Source organism: Lolium perenne, chromosome 1 (genome assembly GCF_019359855.2).
Source record: "Lolium perenne isolate Kyuss_39 chromosome 1, Kyuss_2.0, whole genome shotgun sequence".
Lineage (NCBI taxonomy): Eukaryota > Viridiplantae > Streptophyta > Magnoliopsida > Poales > Poaceae > Lolium > Lolium perenne.
Genome location: NC_067244.2, coordinates 149,834,384 through 149,853,626, shown reverse-complemented (window position 1 = coordinate 149,853,626; position 19,243 = coordinate 149,834,384). Strand labels below are relative to the sequence as shown.

General features: G+C 42.1%; 1 protein-coding gene across 1 annotated transcript; it reads left to right on the top strand.

Moving 5' to 3' along the window:
* The first annotated feature begins 8,534 nt into the window (after nt 1–8,534).
* LOC127334391 (uncharacterized) lies at nt 8,535–18,911 on the top strand. The gene is made up of 3 exons (XM_051360837.1): nt 8,535–8,789; nt 17,332–17,868; nt 17,925–18,911. The coding sequence occupies exons 1-3, from the start codon at nt 8,535–8,537 to the stop codon at nt 18,909–18,911; spliced, it is 1,779 nt and encodes a 592-aa protein (XP_051216797.1).
* Nucleotides 18,912–19,243: the final 332 nt, after the last annotated feature.

Below are 19,243 nucleotides of genomic sequence, written 5' to 3'. Positions count from 1 at the left end.
TATTTGTGTTGATTACATTACGCACCATACTTAATGCAATTGTCTGTTGTTTACAACTTAATACTGGAAGCGGTTCGGATGATAACCTGAAGGTGGACTTTTTAGGCATAGATGCATGCTGGATAGCGGTCTATGTACTTTGTCGTAATGCCCTGATTAAATCTCATAGTACTCATCATGATATATGTATGTGCATTGTTATGCCTTCTTTATTTGTCAATTGCCCAACTGTAATTTGTTCACCCAACATCTGCTATCTTATGGGAGAGACACCGCTAGTGAACTGTGGACCCCGGTCCTATTCTTTACATCTGAAATACAAACTGCTGCAATTGTTCTTTACTGTTATTCGCAAACAAACATCATCATCCACACTATCATCTAATCCTTTGTTTACAGCAAGCCAGTGAGATTGAAAACCTCGTTGTTACGTTGGGGCAAAGTTCTGTGATTGTGTTGTGCAGGTTCCACGTTGGCGCCGGAATCCCTGGTGTTGCGCCGCACTACACTCCTCCGCCAACAACCTTCAACGTGCTTCTTGACTCCTACTGGTTCGATTAAACCTTTGTTTCTTACTGAGGGAAACTTGCTACTGTGCGCATCACACCTTCCTCTTGGGGTTCCCAACGGACATGTCAACTACACGCATCAAGGAGGATGAATGTTATGTTCCTGTGGATTCTCTTGAAATATTCCCTATGAGTAAAACTTGTGAGAATAATTATGCTACTGTTATTCATGATAATCCATGCTATTTTGATAAATATTATGATAATGCTTTATTTGTGCCTGATGTCGAAATGCATGGTACTAAAGAGTTTTGCTTGGCAAATGTTTATGATAAATCTCTAGATGATGGTCCTATGTTACTTGATAATATTAATTGTACTACTGATGAAAATGGGATTGGAGAGGTCTTGACTTTATCTATGAGTCCCATATCTCTTGAGATTGATCAATCATCTTATTACATTATTGATAAAAGTGGGTTTGAAAGTTTTAATCCTATTATTTCTGAGCTTGATAAAAATTATGTGTTTGTGAATCATGAAAAGCATGCTGTATGTGATAGTTATGTTGTTGAGTTTATTCATGAAGCTACTGAAAATTATTATGAGAGAGGAAAATATGGTTGTAGAAATTTTCATGGTACTAAAACACCTCTCTATATGCTTAAAATTTTGAAGTTACTTTTGTTTTATCTTCCAATGCTTGTCACTTTGTTCGTCATGAAATTATTTGTGTACAAGATGCCTATGCATAGGAAGTGGGTTAGACTTAAATGTGTTTTGAACTTGGTTTTTGATGCTCTCTTTTGCTTCAACTCTTATTTCTTGCGAGTGCATCATTAAAATTGCTGAGCCCATCTTAATGGCTATAAAGAAAGCACTTCTTGGGAGATAACCCATGTGTTTATTTTTCTACTGTTTTGTTGTGTCTTGGAAGTTGTTACTACTGTAGCAACCTCTCCTTATCTTTATTTTATTGCAATGTTCTGCCAAGTGAAGCCTCTAATAGAAGGTTGATGCTAGATTTGGATTTCTGCGCAGAAACAGATTTCTTGCTGTCACGAATTTGGGTATGATTCTCTGTAGGTAACTCAGAAAAATCTGCCAATTTACTTGAGTGATCCTCAGATATGTACGCAATTTTCATTAGTTTTGAGTTTTCTGATTTGAGCAACGGAAGTACCTCTTAAAAATTCGTGTTTACTGGCTGTTCTGTTTTGACAGATTTTGTCTCTGTTTTTTTGCATTGTCTCTTGTGGACTTTAAGCGAGGCTTTCTAGACGTGCAGAGCTATAGCTAATGTTTTATTGAGTTCTTGCAATGTGTCACTACAGGGCTAAAGTGGATTAAAATTTTTTTGAGTACTAACCCCTCTAATGAAGTTTATGAGAAGTTTGGTGTGAAGGAAGTTTTCAAGGGTCAAGAGAGGAGGATGATATATGATCAAGAAGAGTGAAAAGTCTAAGCTTGGGGATGCCCCCGTGGTTCATCCCTGCATATTTCAAGAAGACTTAAGCGTCTAAGCTTGGGGATGCCCAAGGCATCCCCTTCTTCATCAACTTATCAGGTTTCTTCTATTCAAACTATATTTTTATTCGGTCACATCTTATGTGCTTTACTTGGAGCGTCTGTGTGTTTTTATTTTTGTTTATGTTTGAATAAATTCGGATCCTAGCAATCCTTGTTTGGGAGAGAGACACGCTCCGCTTTTTCATATGAACACTTGTGTTCTTCATTTTACTTTTTATGTTCAATGACAAAAGTTGGAAGCTATTGCACTTATTGCTATTTGGTTGGAAACAGAAAATGCTTCATATTGTCTTGGATAATTTGATACTTGGCAATTGTTTTGAGCTGTCAAAGTAGATCATGATTATGCTCTTGCATCATGTAGTTTGAACCTATTACTGGAGAAATACCGTAGAGCTTGTTGAAATTGATTTGCATGATTGGTCTCTCTAAGGTCTAGATATTTTCTGGTATAAGTGTTTGAGCAACAAGGAAGACAGTGTAGAGTTTTATAATGCTTGCAATATGTTCTTATGTAAGTTTTGCTGTACCGGTTCATACTTGTGTTTGCTACAAACAACCTTGCTAGCCAAAGCCTTGTACTGAGAGGGAATGCTTCTCGTGCATCCAAAACCTTGAGCCAAAACCTATGCCATTTGTGTCCACCATAACTACCTACTATGTGGTATTTTCTGCCATTCCAAGTAAATACTTCGTGTGCTACCTTTAAACAATTCAAAACTTTATTACTCCTTATTTGTGTCAATGTTTTATAGCTCATGAGGAAGTATGTGGTGTTTTATCTTTCAATCTTGTTGGGCAGCTTTCACCAATGGATTAGTGGCTTCATCCGCTTATCCAATAATTTTGCAAAAAGAGCTGGCGCGGGGTTCCCAGCCCCAATTAATTAACTTTCATTAATAATTCTCTTCACATGTTTTGCTCTGATTCATCAGTAAGCAACTTAATTTTGCAAATAGACACTCCTTCATGGTATGTGAATGTTGGAAGGCACCCAAGGATTCGGTTAGCCATGGCTTGTGTAAGCAAAAGGTTGGGAGGAGTGTCAACCATAAATAAAACTAAAGTAAATGTGTAAACAAAAGAGAAGAGGGATGATCTACCTTGCTGGTAGAGATAACGTCCTTCATGGGAGCTGCTCTTTGAAAGTCTGGTTGATGAGGTAGTTAGAGTGCCCACTACCATTCGTTGACAACAACAAACACCTCTCAAAACTTCACTTTTATACCCTCTATATGATTTCAAAACTTAAAAAGCTCTAGCACATGATTTAATCCCTGCTTCCCTCTGCGAAGGGCCCTTCTTTTACTTTATGTTGAGTCAGTTTACCTACTTCCTTCCATCTTAGAAGCAAACACTTGTGTCAACTGTGCATTGATTCTTACATACTTGCTTATTTGCATTCATCATATTACTCTGTATTGACAATTATCCATGAGATATGCATGTTGAAAGTTGAAAGCAATTGCTGAAACTTAAATCTTCCTCTGTGTTGCTTCAATGCCTTTACTTTGAATTTATTGCTTTATGAGTTAACTCTTGTGCAAGACTTTTGATGCTTTTCTTGAAAGTACTATTCATGAAAAGTTTTGCTATATGTTATCTATTTGTTAGCGACTATAGATCATTGCCTTGAGTCACTGCATTCATCTCATATGCTTTATAATAGTATGATCAAGGTTATGTAAGTAGCATGTCACTACAGAAATTATTCTTTTTATCATTTACCTACTCGAGGGCGAGTAGGAACTAAGCTTGGGGATGCTGATACGTCTCCAACGTACCTATAATTTCTGATGTTCCATGCTTGTTTTATGACAATACCTACATGTTTTGCTCACACCTTATAATGTTTTTATGCATTTTCCGGAACTAACCTTATTATGTTACTGTTACTACTGCTCTCATACTACTGTTGCTTTCACATCACCCCTGTTACTAGTGCTTTTGCAGGTGCAGCTGAATTGACAACTCAGTTGTTAAGGCTTATAAGTATTCTTTACCTCCCCTTGTGTTGAATCAATAAATTTGGGTTTTACTTTCCTCGAAGACTGTTGCGATCCCCTATACTTGTGGGTTATCATCCACCCACCAGTAGTCACCGTGCATGCCGGCAGGGACACGACCACGGTGGCGACCTCACATTCCCACATCTGTACTCTTGGACGGCCGTGGAGTGCTGGGAGAGGTTCACACGCCTCACAGACAAACACGACGCCGCCCTCTCCCATCGCCTCGCACACCACCGTCGACGTCCAGTCGTGTCGTTTGGACGAGCACCTGGCAGACAACCCTGCCCCCATCGCGTCTCCCCTCTTCTCTCGCTGCTGAACGGCACGCGAGTGCATCCCAGGCGTGGCACCGTCGATCAGCCACGTAGCTCAGCCGCCCAGCTCGCCCAATACGCTGCCGCCGCATGCCCTTCTCCTCGCCACGGAGGCGGTGCACCGTGCACCGCGCGGCGAGATATAAAACGGCCCGGACCCCCTCTTGCTCAACTCCCTCGCCACCAGAACCCCACTCCACCCCAACTCCACCTCCTGAGAGGAGAGGAGCTCCTCTCCTCCCTGCTGGCCGCGATGTTGCTCGCATTGCTGCAAGCTCCGGTGAAGGTTGCCGTCGAAGGGCGTTGCCATTCTTCTCCCCTCCTTGTTCCCTGGACGCTCCTCTTACCCCTCTCTCTAACGCACTCGAGTTCACCTTCCAGGGACCCCTGTAGGCGCCGCCGTGATGAGCTGCGTCCGTGACCCATCGCCGTCAACCACCGCCCCGACCCCTGCTGTTTTCGTCGCTGCCACGGTCATTCGAGAGAGCATCCTCCCCTGCATCCGAGGCACCCGCTCCCGGCGTTTTCTGCGACCTCAGGTGAGCACGCCAAGCTCCAGACACCCCTAGGGTTTGCACCCGACGCCCATCGTTTCGCGTCGGGGAAGAAGGCCTGTGCGCCGTGGGATCTCCATCCTGCGCATGCATGCATCCGCTTCCCCTAGCCCGCGCCAGTGTGGCCGCCGTGTCGGCTGGGTTCAAACCCCCGATTCCCGCGCGGCCGCAACGCTGCTGGACCGGATCTGGCCGAGCCCAGCATCCCCGGCCCGTTTACCTTTTCTCCTTTTCTTCTATTTAATCTGCCAGTAAATCCCTGTTTGGTTTTCGAAATGCAATAAATTCATAAATGCCTCAAATTTGATGATTCGAAATTCTGTATACTCGTGGACAAATTCTTAACCTTAGAAAATTCAATGAATGTGATTTTGTGCCGTGGATATGTTTTGTTAAATTAAAACCTAAAAAGTATCTGATTGTGTATTTTATTTAGTGTGTTATATTTATAAAACCTTTCTGCATGAGGTTAATTTTGTGGAGAAGTAGACGTAAGTAGCTTTATTTTGGCACTAGCCTCTCATGCATGAGCTTCCTCGATTTTTGTTGTTTTACAAAACCATTATTGTCCAGAGAGCTAGTAAATGATTTTTAAACTGAAAAATGTTAATGATTTTGAAGCAAATCCAAGTGCTACTGGTAGATACATCTATAGGGTAATTTTGTACCAAAGTAAATGTTTTTCAGAGTTGTAGATTAATTCTAAGAATTTTGTTACTAAAACAGTATACTTTTTCAGTATATGATTTTTGTAAAATCATTTATAGATCAGAAAAATGTCAAACCAGTAGTGTTAGATCATATTTTGTCTCACCTATCCAGGGGTATGCTTGGTGTTGGTTGGTGATGCTCCGATACTGGTGTGCCTAGCTGTTTGTATGTTCTGGTTTCTGTCTTAGTTAATTTTTCTAGGTCATTTAAAATTTTATTTGCATGAAATTCTTATGCATGTGTGCTCTACATGTTATTAGCATTCAGTAGGTATGCTGCATGCATTTTTGTGAGTTACAGAAAGATTTAGACCATTTAAATGGTTCCTAAGTCATTTTTGGAATTTCAAAAATCATATCTTTTGTTTTAAAAACCATAAATGGGTGAAACCACTTTAAGTAGTTTGCATTAGTGAACCTTTACCTACTGTGATTTTACCAATTTTTTTTGTGAATTATTCTGGTGTGGTTTGTTGATTGAGTATGGCTTGTTATTTTCTTTTTTGCGACGCTAGATTCGAACGCCGCCGGAAAGGAAGGAGGAGGAGGCTTTGGAGAGATTGAAGAGGAAGACCAGGGGAACCTTGCTGATCAAGGCAAGCCACCTCTTGATGCATCTCTGATCCTACATATATCTTGTTCTTGCATTATTACATGTTTTATAAAGTGCATGTCATTCTTTTATTATGTCGGCGGTTAGCGCCACCGGAGTTTTGTTAATCCACCCTTAGGGTGCAGCCCTCGTTGGAACCTACTGATCCTCATCTTAATAGTGATATGGTGCTTACCACCTTATTATCCTTGTCGCCAATTTTCAAGAAAAAGGTGGACTATAGGTTGGGAGCCCTTGTGGAAAAGTTTTAGAAAATTGTTTCCAAGAAAGATGTTTTTCGAAAACCTTGGAATGGGTAGCCCTGCCCATGTGGGAATTTTGAAAATGAAGAGGTGTTTTGCAAAAGTGAGTTTTGCTGGAATAAAGTGGAGATAAAATGTTTTCGAAAACTTCGGTGCCTTTGGTACTTAACCAGACCAATTAGACAGTGCAACCATATTACCCCAAAGTGGGCACGGGACGTAGCGTAGTAGTTCGTCTCGCCATAGTTTGGGCCCTGCAAATGTAAGGGGTAGTCCGAACATGGACACATATCGACCGTGGCCTCCCCGACATACTGGGGACGCCTTTCCATTGTGTACCGATGGCACGGGTACAACCTATGAGCTCCCATTGAATAATGCCCCGCAGTTGGTCGCGGTATTCCGGAGGATTGAGCTGGTCGGGGAACTTGCTACTCCCATGTAAACAACCCCTCGGACTCCGGTGTTGGGAGGTACAACTCTAGGCGGCATGTCTTAGGCTATGGCGAGCAAGCAAAAAACTGCAATCGGTTATCCGAGCCTCGCGCTGTGACGCTTGGTGAACCAGGGATGATCCCGGCGGATTTATCGGATCTTATGGTGAAAGTGTACAACCTCTGCAGAGTGAAAACTATTTGAATAGCCGCGTCCGCAGTCATGGACGGTTGGGAAGGCATGATACCTACGCTAAAGAGTTTTTGTTTTACAAATGTTTTCAAAGAAAAGATTTTTGGAAAGGTACTGGGAAGGTACGGGAAAATGCCAGTGGGACTGGAGAACATGTACCTGAGAGGTACGGTGAAAAGTTGGTACATTTGTTTTGGCCATTTCGAGGGCCGGAAAAATAAATTGGGTCACCCTTACCTATTAGTCTTCAAATGACAATTGTTTACAAAAAGATTTTCAACAAAGTTATAGAGATATCTTATTCTCGAGAGAAACTCTCTCACTCTTTGTCGCCTTAGTTAGTGCATGTTCCTTGCTACTGCCATATTGCATATCCTTTATTTCTCTCTAAGGTGGTTTGCGAGTACATTCAAACGTACTCATTGACATTGTTGTCCTGGCTATTTACTTGGCCAGACTTTGAAGAGGAGTACTATGAAGAAGAAGAGTACGACGCCAGAGACGCGAACTAGGACGCTCTCCCAGTCAGCCGCCTGTAGGGTAAAGGCCTGACTTGGGTTCCACCGCTGTTTGGAGTCAAATAAATTCCGCTGCTATTTGTTGAACTACGGCCTTGATGGCCTATGATCTAAGACTTCCGTAATATCTGTAATTAGGTACTGTAATGGATGATGTAATCTGATATAAGTTCGGTTATGTATTCACGATGGAATGATCTTAGGATCGTGAAATTGTATGCATAACAGGAGTTCTGGACTAGTAAGTCCGGGGCCCCACAGAGCTGGTATCAGAGTCATCCTGACTGTAGGAGACGTTAGTTAGCATGGGCGTTAGTTAGGAAAATACTACTTTGGTAAAATTATTTACTAAACCTAATTTTCCTAAATACTATAAGTTTAGCTTCTATCTTTCTTACCCTTTCAAAAACTTCTAGTTCTCATCTCTTTGATTTCTAGCGACTTTGAAAGTTCTTATTCTACTATCTCATCCTCTTCCAAACCTATATAACTGGCGATGTTCCCCCAACTCAGACTCACAGGACTCGAGGTATTGAAGACATGACAAGCTCAGTTGTTTCGAATAGGATACCCGAATATTAGGTGTCCCTTGAAACTAGTCCTATGCGCGACTCACGTAGCTGTTGTAGTTCCGAAGTGTGAGCTTGATTGTTTGGTGATTGTTGTGTGATGCTATTTTGTGCCTTCGGCACTCCTGCTATGAAATGCCTTTGTCTTCGCCCATTTTTGCATTGTTGTTTCCATTTAAAAAAATCATTTTTACCAAACCCTCCCCTCTTAAGTGGCTTCCCATCTCCTTGTTCCCCCATTAATATCTGAATCCACCCTTCTTCAGGATGGTCGACACCCGTAGAGGGAGCGCCAGCGGGTCGGACCAAAACCCCCCTCCACCTCCGGACCCAACCATGGCGCAACTTCTGCGCCTTATGATGGAAGACCGTGAGGCAGCCCGTGCAGAGCGCCAAGCTAACGTTGCTACCCTTCAGCACCTAGCTCAGCTTGCTACCGAAAATGCCAACAACAATAATGGCGGGAATGAAAATGGAGACCCCCGCTCCAAGCTGAAGGATTTCCAGAGCACCAACCCTCCTGTCTTCGCCAAGTGCACTGAACCCCTTGACACTGATGATTGGCTTCACACCATAGAGAACAACTTGGAGGTCGCTGATACGTCTCCAACGTATCTATAATTTCCGATGTTCCATGCTTGTTTTATGACAATACCAACATGTTTTGTTCACACTTTATATCATTTTCATGCATTTTCCGGAACTAACCTATTAACAAGATGCCACAAAGGCGCTTCCTGTTTTCATTGTTTTTGGTTCCAGAAAGGCTGTTCGGGCAATATTCTCGGAATTGGACGAAATCAACGCCAAACCTCCTATTTTTCCCGGAAGCGTCCAGAACACCGAAGAAGAGTCGGAGAGGGGCCAGGGGGCCACCACACCACATGGCGGCGCGGGCCAGGCCTAGGCCGCGCCGGCCTAGGGTGTGGCGCCCCCAGGTGCCCCCCTGCGCCGCCTCTTCGCCTATAAAAGCCCTTTCGACCTAAAAACGCAGTACCAATTGACGAAACTCCAGAAAGACTCCAGGGGCGCCGCCACCGTCGCGAAACTCCAATTCGGGGGACAGAACTCTCTGTTCCGGCACCCTGCCGGACGGGGAATTGCCCCCGGAGCCATCTCCACCGCCGTCTTCACCGCCATCTTCACCGCCATCGCTGCTTCCATGATGAGGAGGGAGTAATCCACCTCCGAGGCTGAGGGCTCCGCTGTAGCTATGTGGTTCATCTCTCTCCCATGTGCCTCAATACAATAATCTCATGAGCTGCTTTACATGATTGAGATTCATATGAGTTTGTATCACAATTTATCTATGTGCTACTCTAGCAAAGTTATTAAAGTAGTTCTATTCCTCCCCGCACGTGTGTAAAGGTGACAGCAGTGTGCACCGTGTTAGTACTTGGTTTATGCTATGATCATGATCTCTTGTAGATTGCGAAGTTAACTATTGCTATGATAGTATTGATGTGATCTATTCCTCCTACATATGCATGAAGGTGACAGTGTGCATGCTATGTTAGTACTTGGTTTAGTTGTATTGATCTATCTTACACTATAAGGTTACTTAAATATGAACAAATTGTGGAGCTTGTTAACTCCGGCATTGAGGGTTCGTGTAATCCTACGCAATGCGTTCATCATCCAACAAGAGTGTAGAGTATGCATTTATCTATTCTGTTATGTGATCAATGTTGAGAGTGTCCACTAGTGAAAGTCTAATCCCTAGGCCTTGTTCCTAAATACTGCTGCGTTACTACTGCTTGTTTACTGTTTCACTGTGTTACTACTGCTGCAATACTACCACCATCAAATACACGCCAGCAAGCTATTTTCTGGCACCGTTGCTACTGCTCATATATATTCATACCACCTGTATTTCACTATCTCTTCGCCGAACTAGTGCACCTATTAGGTGTGTTGGGGACACAAGAGACTTCTTGCTTTGTGGTTGCAGGGTTGCATGAGAGGGATATCTTTGACCTCTTCCTCCCTGAGTTCGATAAACCTTGGGTGATCCACTTAAGGGAAAACTTGCTGCTGTTCTACAAACCTCTGCTCTTGGAGGCCCAACACTATCTACAGGAAAGGAGGGGGAACGTAGACATCAAGCACTTTTCCGGGCGCTCGTTGCTGTGGAGGAAAGGTAAAAGGTACTCACACTCCGGACCTCGGCTACCAAGCTATTTTCCGCCATTGTAAGTACTCGAAGCTATTTCCTTTAGATCCTGCAATTGCAACTTTTTGTTTCTTGTTTACACTAGTTAGGCATAATGGAAAACAACAAAAAAATTGGTGAGCTTTTTAGTCTTTTTCCTGATTTAGAATTGTTTGATGCGAAAATTAAAAAACCTATGGAACCTTATTTGCATGCTAGTAGCGATGTTATTAGTATGAACGCAATTACTGCTAATGCTATGAAGAAGTCTAAGCTTGGGGAAGCTAGTTTTTGTGATCTTTTTAGCTTCCCATCTTTAGGGAGAAAATTTGTTCGATAATGCTTTATCTCCCATATGCGATAACTCTAATGATGCTTCTGATATTTTGAATCCACCTGCTGAAAGTATTCCGTATAAAATACCTATGAAAATTATTGAACGTGTTATGGACAATCACTATAAAGGGGATGGAACTGTCCATCCTAGAGATCATTTACTGTTTTTGCACGAATTATGCGGGTTATTCAAGTGTGCAGGTATCTCTATGGATGAAGTGAAGAAGAAGCTATTCTCCGTTTCGCTATCTGGTAAAGCGGCGCATTGGTATAAATTGTTGGAGAATAGGCATTCTCTTGGTTGGGAGGAAATTGCATCTCTCTTTTATTCTAAATTTTATCCTCCGCATGAAGTGCATATTGATAGGAATTATATTTATAACTTTTATCCTCATGATGGAGAGAGTATTTCTCAAGCGTGGGGGAGATTGAAATCTCTAATGCTCAAATGTCCCATTCATGAGCTCCCCCGTAATGTTATTGTTAATAATTTTTATGCGAGGCTTTCAGGACAACACAAGGACTATCTGGACGCGTGTTCGGAAGGATCTTTCACAAGCAAAGAGGTTGAAGCTAGGTGGGATCTTTTTGACCGGATTGAGGACAACGCTGAAGGATGGGAGAACAATGAAGGTAAAGAGTCAGGTATAAATTATGATTATGAATGCATTGAAGCTTTTATGGATACCGATAAATTTCGAAATATGAGTGCTACTTATGGTCTTGACTCTCAAGTTGCTGCAAATCTTTATAAAGCCTTTGCTTCTCATTTTGAATTGCCTAAAAATAATTTTGATAAGTATCATGAACCTTTTAAAGAGGCTTGCATGAGGAATGAAATTGTTGTTAATTATTGCCATAAGCATGCTCAAACTCCTAAGAGTGCTATTTCCTATAAGCATGTTAATTTTTGTGGAATACATAGACCTTGTGGAATTAATCAAATCAAAGATGAATATTGTATCCATCATGCTAATGAAAAAACTAGAAAGTGGTTTAGGGCTCTAGATGATCTTGGTAAAATTGTTTGTGCCCTCTATCCTTTTATTTGTGAAGTTTGCCATGAAGTGGGTCATTTTAATTTTCAATGCTCCTCCAATGATAATTTGAACCCAATGAGTGCTGCAAATTTGTATTGTGATGATGAAATTACTCCTAATCAGCATGATGAACTTACTTTATTTTTGGGGTGTGAAGAACTGTCGAGAAAAATCTCTTTGTTACATATGAGTGATCTCGATATTGATGATGTCCTGCATGGGTGTTTTTCTTATTGCATTGATAATAGCCATACAAATACTTACATACAAAATATTTTAGAAGACGACACCTTGCCAAAATATGATAGGACCGCCATGTGTTTTGAACTAATTAATGAAAAGGAGGAATCCTTCCAAGTTTCTTCTATTGTTTCTGGAAGTAAATCAGGTTATGCGGACAAGCTATCCTTCAAGCCTCTTCCTCCTAAAGAAGGAAATGAGGAGAAGGAAGAGAAGAAGAAGAAGAAGAAGGGAATGAAGAAGATGAAGAAGAAGAAGAATAAAAAGAAAGAGGTAACGGCGTATCCCCGCGTGAATGAGATAACGCTAGGTAACCGTAAGTATGTTGCTCCTAATGATTATTGTGATAATGAATCTGAATACGATGATCTTCCTATGCCCTTTACATACATTAGCGATCATGATTTGAATGAGCACACTACTTTTGATATTGCAAATCTCTGGGAAACTAATTCTGAAAATGATGATAATAATTGCCATAGTGTCAGTGCTATCCATGCTTCCTCCCATAATAATATAGAAAGCTGTAAGCTTGGGGAAGAGGTGTTTGAAAATCCTTTTGCTACTGATCATTATGTGTTTGATACATCTCCTTCTAATAACAATGATGGTATGGTTATAGATAAACCGACTGTGAAAGATAAGTATTCTATTTCTTATGATGACACTGTGCCTCCGATCTTTGATGATTATTATAAAGAATGCTATGATATAGGTTATAATTATCCTTATGAAACTTGTCATAGTCATGATTGGATTACCAAAAACAATTCTTTTAATATGCAACTTGTTTACCATGTTCAAATTCTTGATAATAATCTTGCTCCAATTACTAATAATGAGAATAACTCTTCTTATGCCAAAATTAATGATACTTCTATGCATATGAACCATGATAAGAATGTTTTAAGTGATGGGTATATTGTGAATTTCATCAATGATGCTACTGAAAGTTATTATGAGAGAGGGAAATATGGTTATATGCATCTTAATAATATTAAGTTTCCCCTCTTTATGTTGAGAATCTTGAAGTTACTCGTGTTTTATCCTCTTATGCTTGTCACTTTGTTCTTCATGAATTCATTTGTGTACAAGATTCCTCTTCATAGGAAGCATGTTAGACTTAAATTTGTTTTGAATTTGCCTCTTGAAGCTCTCTTTTGCTTCAAATACTATTTCCCGCGAATGGATTATTAAAACTACTGAGCCCATCTTAATGGCTATAAAGAAAGAACTTCTTGGGAGATAACCCATGTGTTATTTTGCTACAGTACTTTGTTTTATATTTGTGTCTTGGAAGTTGTTTACTACTGTAGCAACCTCTCCTTATCTTAGTTTTGTGTTTTGTTGTGCCAAGTAAAGCCGTTGATAGAAAAGTAAGTACTAGATTTGGATTACTGCGCAGTTCCAGATTTCTTTGCTGTCACGAATCTGGGTCCACCTTCCTGTAGGTAGCTCAGAAAATTAAGCCAGTTTACGTGCATGATCCTCAGATATGTACGCAACTTTCATTCAATTTGAGCATTTTCATTTGAGCAAGTCTGGTGCCATTTTAAAATTCGTCAATACGAACTGTTCTGTTTTGACAGATTCTGCCTTTTATTTCGCATTGCCTCTTTTGCTATGTTGGATGAATTTCTTTGATCCACTAATGTCTAGTAGCATTATGCAATGTCCAGAAGTGTTAAGAATGATTGTGTCACCTCTGAATATGTTAATTTTTATTGTGCACTAACCCTCTAATGAGTTGTTTCGAGTTTGGTGTGGAGGAAGTTTTCAAGGGTCAAGAAAGGAGGATGATATACTATGATCAAGAAGAGTGAAAGCTCTAAGCTTGGGGATGCCCCGGTGGTTCATCCCTGCATATTTCAAGAAGACTCAAGCGTCTAAGCTTGGGGATGCCCAAGGCATCCCCTTCTTCATCGACAAATTATCAGGTTCCTTCTCTTGAAACTATATTTTTATTCGGTCACATCTTATGTGCTTTACTTGGAGCGTCTGTATGCTTTTGTTTTTGTTTGTGTTTGAATAAATGCTTGTGTGGGAGAGAGACACGCTCCGCTGGTTCGTATGAACACATGTGTTCTTAGCTCATAATATTCATGGCGAAGGTTGAAACTGCTTCGTTAAATTATTATATGGTTGGAATTGGAAAATGCTACATGTAGAAATTGGTGTGATGTCTTGAATAATGTGATACTTGGCAATTGTTGTGCTCTTGTTTAAGCTCTTGCATCATATACCTTGCACCCATTAGTGAGGAAATACATAGAGCTTGTTAAAATTTGGGTTTGCATGAGTGGTTTCTCTAGAGTCTAGATATTTTCTAGTAAGATGTTTGAACAACAAGGAAGACGATGTATAGTTTTATAATGCTCGTAATATGTCTTTTATGTGAGTTTTGCTGTACTAGTTCGTGCTTGTGTTTGCTTCAAACAACCTTGCTAGCCTAAACCTTGTATCGAGAGGGAATACTTCTCATGCATCCAAATCCTTGAGCCAAACAACACTATGCCATTTGTGTCCACCATACCTACCTACTACATGGTATTTTCCGCCATTCCAAAGTAAATTGCTTGAGTGCTACCTTTAAAATTCCATCATTCACCTTTGCAATATATAGCTCATGGGACAAATAGCTTAAAAACTATTGTGGTATTGAATATGTAATTATGCACTTTATCTCTTATTAAGTTGCTTGTTGTGCGATAACCATGTTCACTGGAACGCCATCAACTATTCATTGTTGAATTTCATGTGAGTTGCTATGCATGTCCGTCTTGTCTGAAGTAAGAGAGATCTACCACCCTATGGTTAAGCATGCATATTGTTAGAGAAGAACATTGGGCCGCTAACTAAAGCCATGATCCATGGTGGAAGTTTCAGTTTTGGACATATATCCTCAATCTCATATGAGAAAATTATTAATTGTTGTTACATGCTTATGCATAAAAGAGGAGTCCATTATCTGTTGTCTATGTTGTCCCGGTATGGATGTCTAAGTTGAGAATAATCAATAGCGAGAAATCCAATGCGAGCTTTCTCCTTAGACCTTTGTACAAAGTGACATAGAGGTACCCCTTTGTGACACTTGGTTAAAACATGTGCATTGTGATGATCCGGTAGTCCAAGCTAATTAGGACAAGGTGCGGGCACTATTAGTATACTATGCATGAGGCTTGCAACTTGTAAGATATAATTTACATGATACATATGCTTTATTACTACCGTTGACAAAATTGTTTCATGTTTTCAAAATAAAAGCTCTAGCACAAATATAGCAATCGATGCTTTCCTCTTTGAAGGACCATTCTTTTACTTTTATTGTTGAGTCAGTTCACCTATCTTTCTCCACCTCAAGAAGCAAACATTTGTGTGAACTGTGCATTGATTCTTATATACTTGCTTATTGCATTTGTTATATTGCTTTGCATTGACAACTATCCATGAGATATACATGTTACAAGTTGAAAGCAACCGCTGAAACTTAATCTTCCATTGTGTTGCTTCAATGTCTCTACTATGAATTTATTGCTTTATGAGTAACTCTTATGCAAGACTTATTGATGCTTGTCTCGAAAGTACTATTCATGAAAAGTCTTTGCTATATGATTCACTTGTTTACTCATTGCATTTACATTGTTTCGAATCGCTGCATTCATCTCATATGCTTTACAATGGTATGATTAAGATTATGTTGGTAGCATGTCACCTCATAAATTATCTTTTATCGTTTACCTACTCGAGGACGAGTAGGAACTAAGCTTGGGGATGCTGATACGTCTCCAACGTATCTATAATTTCCGATGTTCCATGCTTGTTTTATGACAATACCAACATGTTTTGTTCACACTTTATATCATTTTCATGCATTTTCCGGAACTAACCTATTAACAAGATGCCACAGTGCCGATTCTCGTTTTCTGCTGTTTTTGGTTCCAGAAAGGCTGTTCGGGCAATATTCTCGGAATTGGACGAAATCAACGCCAAACCTCCTATTTTTCCCGGAGCGTCCGTAACACCGAAGAAGAGTCGGAGAGGGGCCAGGGGGCCACCACACCACATGGCGGCGCGGGCCAGGCCTAGGCCGCGCCGGCCTAGGGTGTGGCGCCCCCAGGTGCCCCCCTGCGCCGCCTCTTCGCCTATAAAAGCCCTTTCGACCTAAAAACGCAGTACCAATTGACGAAACTCCAGAAGACTCCAGGCGCCGCCACCGTCGCGAAACTCCAATTCGGGGGACAGAACTCTCTGTTCCGGCACCCTGCCGGATGGGGAATTGCCCCCGGAGCCATCTCCACCGCCGTCTTCACCGCCATCTTCACCGCCATCGCTGCTTCCATGATGAGGAGGGAGTAATCCACCTCCGAGGCTGAGGGCTCCGCTGTAGCTATGTGGTTCATCTCTCTCCCATGTGCCTCAATACAATAATCTCATGAGCTGCTTTACATGATTGAGATTCATATGAGTTTGTATCACAATTTATCTATGTGCTACTCTAGCAAAGTTATTAAAGTAGTTCTATTCCTCCTGCACGTGTGTAAAGGTGACAGTGTGTGCACCGTGTTAGTACTTGGTTTATGCTATGATCATGATCTCTTGTAGATTGCGAAGTTAACTATTGCTATGATAGTATTGATGTGATCTATTCCTCCTACATATGCATGAAGGTGACAGTGTGCATGCTATGTTAGTACTTGGTTTAGTTGTATTGATCTATCTTACACTATAAGGTTACTTAAATATGAACAAATTGTGGAGCTTGTTAACTCCGGCATTGAGGGTTCGTGTAATCCTACGCAATGCGTTCATCATCCAACAAGAGTGTAGAGTATGCATTTATCTATTCTGTTATGTGATCAATGTTGAGAGTGTCCACTAGTGAAAGTCTAATCCCTAGGCCTTGTTCCTAAATACTGCTGTGTTACTACTGCTTGTTTACTGTTTCACTGTGTTACTACTGCTGCAATACTACCACCATCAAATACACGCCAGCAAGCTATTTTCTGGCACCGTTGCTACTGCTCATATATATTCATACCACCTGTATTTCACTATCTCTTCGCCGAACTAGTGCACCTATTAGGTGTGTTGGGGACACAAGAGACTTCTTGCTTTGTGGTTGCAGGGTTGCATGAGAGGGATATCTTTGACCTCTTCCTCCCTGAGTTCGATAAACCTTGGGTGATCCACTTAAGGGAAAACTTGCTGCTGTTCTACAAACCTCTGCTCTTGGAGGCCCAACACTGTCTACAGGAAAGGAGGGGGAACGTAGACATCAGTCGCCGGAGTCGGCAATGATGAGAAGGTGTTATTCGCCACTCATTACCTTTCTGGTCCTGCACACGCTTGGTGGGAAAATGTCAAGGCTATTCAAGCTGAAGGACACGTCATCAACTGGGAAGAATTCAAGGCCAAGTTCCGCAAGACCCACATTCCTTCCGGGTTGATCAAGCTCATGAAGGACAAGTTCATGAATCTGAGGCAAGGAAGCATGTCTGTTGTGGAATACATGGACAAGTTCACCACACTGTCCAGGTATGCTCCAGAAGACACCGACACCGAAGAGAAGAAGAAGGACCGCTTTCTGAATGGTTTGCATGATGAGATGCAGAGTATCCTTGTGGCTGTTCCATACCCCGACCTTGAGTCACTGGTAGATGCCTCTGTCATGGTTGAGAGAAAGCGCAAGAATGCGTTTGAAAACCGAAAGCGCAAGGCAATGCTGCAGCAAGGCAGCTCTAGTACTCAGCGACCCCGCAGTTTCCCTCCACCGAAGCTGGCGCCCCAGCCACAGAGGGCACCAACCCCTGCACCTCGCCCCAACAACCCCAATCGCAACTACAACCCTCAGCGTTCCAACGCAAGCAACTTCAATCCCAATTACAACCGTCCCAATAACACCGTACGCACCCCTCCAATGGATGTTTCACATGCGGACAGACCGGGCATTTCTCCAAGATGTGCCCTAACAAGGCGACCACTGAGCAGCGCCCCAATGCGCCCAAGCCAAATCAGGGACAAGCTCGCACTGCTGCCGGGAGGAACCAGAACCAGAAGAAGTCAGCTGGACCATCCAGAGGTCATCTGAACCATGTCAATGCCAAGGAAGCTCAGGAAGCTCCGGATATTGTTTTGGGTATGTTCCCTGTCAACTCAGTACCCTCCACTGTCTTGTTTGATTCCGGAGCATCGCACTCGTTTGTTACCAAGCCGTTCGCTAGAAAGAGTGGTTTGAGACCTACAATCATGCAACGGCCTATGTTAGTCCAAATCCCGGGAGCCTCCACCAAAACAGATTTGTCCTGCAAGGAAGTTCCCATAGATATTCAGGGGAAGCGTTTCCACGCCAATCTGATAGTGTTGGGTGAGCAAGGTCTGGAAGTTATTTTAGGTATGGATTGGATGGTAAAGTATAAGGGTCATATAGACTGTGCTCGTCGAGCCATAACCCTGACTGCTGAGGACGGCGATGAAGTTGAACATGTGGCCACCATGCCATCATCGAAGGCCTTATGCAAGAAGAGTGTCGCCAGTCCAGCCCTGCATGAAGTACCCATAGCTTGTGAGTATCCTGAGGTTTTCCCCGATGAGCTGCCCGGTATGCCCCCTGATCGGGATATCGAGTTTATCATCGAGCTAGTCCCCGAAACTGCCCCCATCGCTCAGCGACCCTACCGGATGAACCCTCAAGAATTAGTTGAGTTGAAGAAGCAGTTGGATGACATGTTGAGGAAAGGGCTGATTCACCCGAGCACATCACCTTGGGGATCTCCCATTATCTTTGTGGATAAGAGGGACGGTACTATCCGCCTATGCGTGGATTACCGGAAACTGAATGATGTCACCATCAAGAACAAATACCCCCTTCCCAAGATTGAAGACCTGTTTGACCAGATGAATGGAGCCCGAGTTTTCTCTAAGATAGATCTCCGAACTGGTTATTGATGCGTGCAGTTGACACACGTCCGTTGGGAACCCCAAGAGGAAGGTGTTATGCGTACAGCAGTAAGTTTTCCCTCAGAAAGAAACCAAGGTTTATCGAACCAGTAGGAGCCAAGAAGCACGTTGAAGGTTGATGGTGGCAGAGTGTAGTGCAGCGCAACACCAGGGATTCCGGCGCCAACGTGGAACCTGCACAACACAATCAAAGTACTTTGCCCCAACGTAACAGCGAGGTTGTCAATCTCACCGGCTTGCTGTAAACAAAGGATTAAACGTATTGTGTGGAAGATGGTGATTGTTTGCAAAGAACAGTAAAGAACAATTGCAGTAGATTG

What these genes read in the sequence shown, in the direction of transcription:
- LOC127334391 (XM_051360837.1), top strand. Translation starts at nt 8,535, where the DNA reads ATGGCGCAACTTCTGCGCCTTATGATGGAAGACCGTGAGGCAGCCCGT. An exon ending in CCATAGAGAACAACTTGGAG is followed by an intron (nt 8,790 to 17,331) that starts GTCGCTGATACG and finishes GAAAATGTCAAG; the next exon opens with GCTATTCAAGCTGAAGGACA. An exon ending in ACAACCGTCCCAATAACACC is followed by an intron (nt 17,869 to 17,924) that starts GTACGCACCCCT and finishes CATTTCTCCAAG; the next exon opens with ATGTGCCCTAACAAGGCGAC.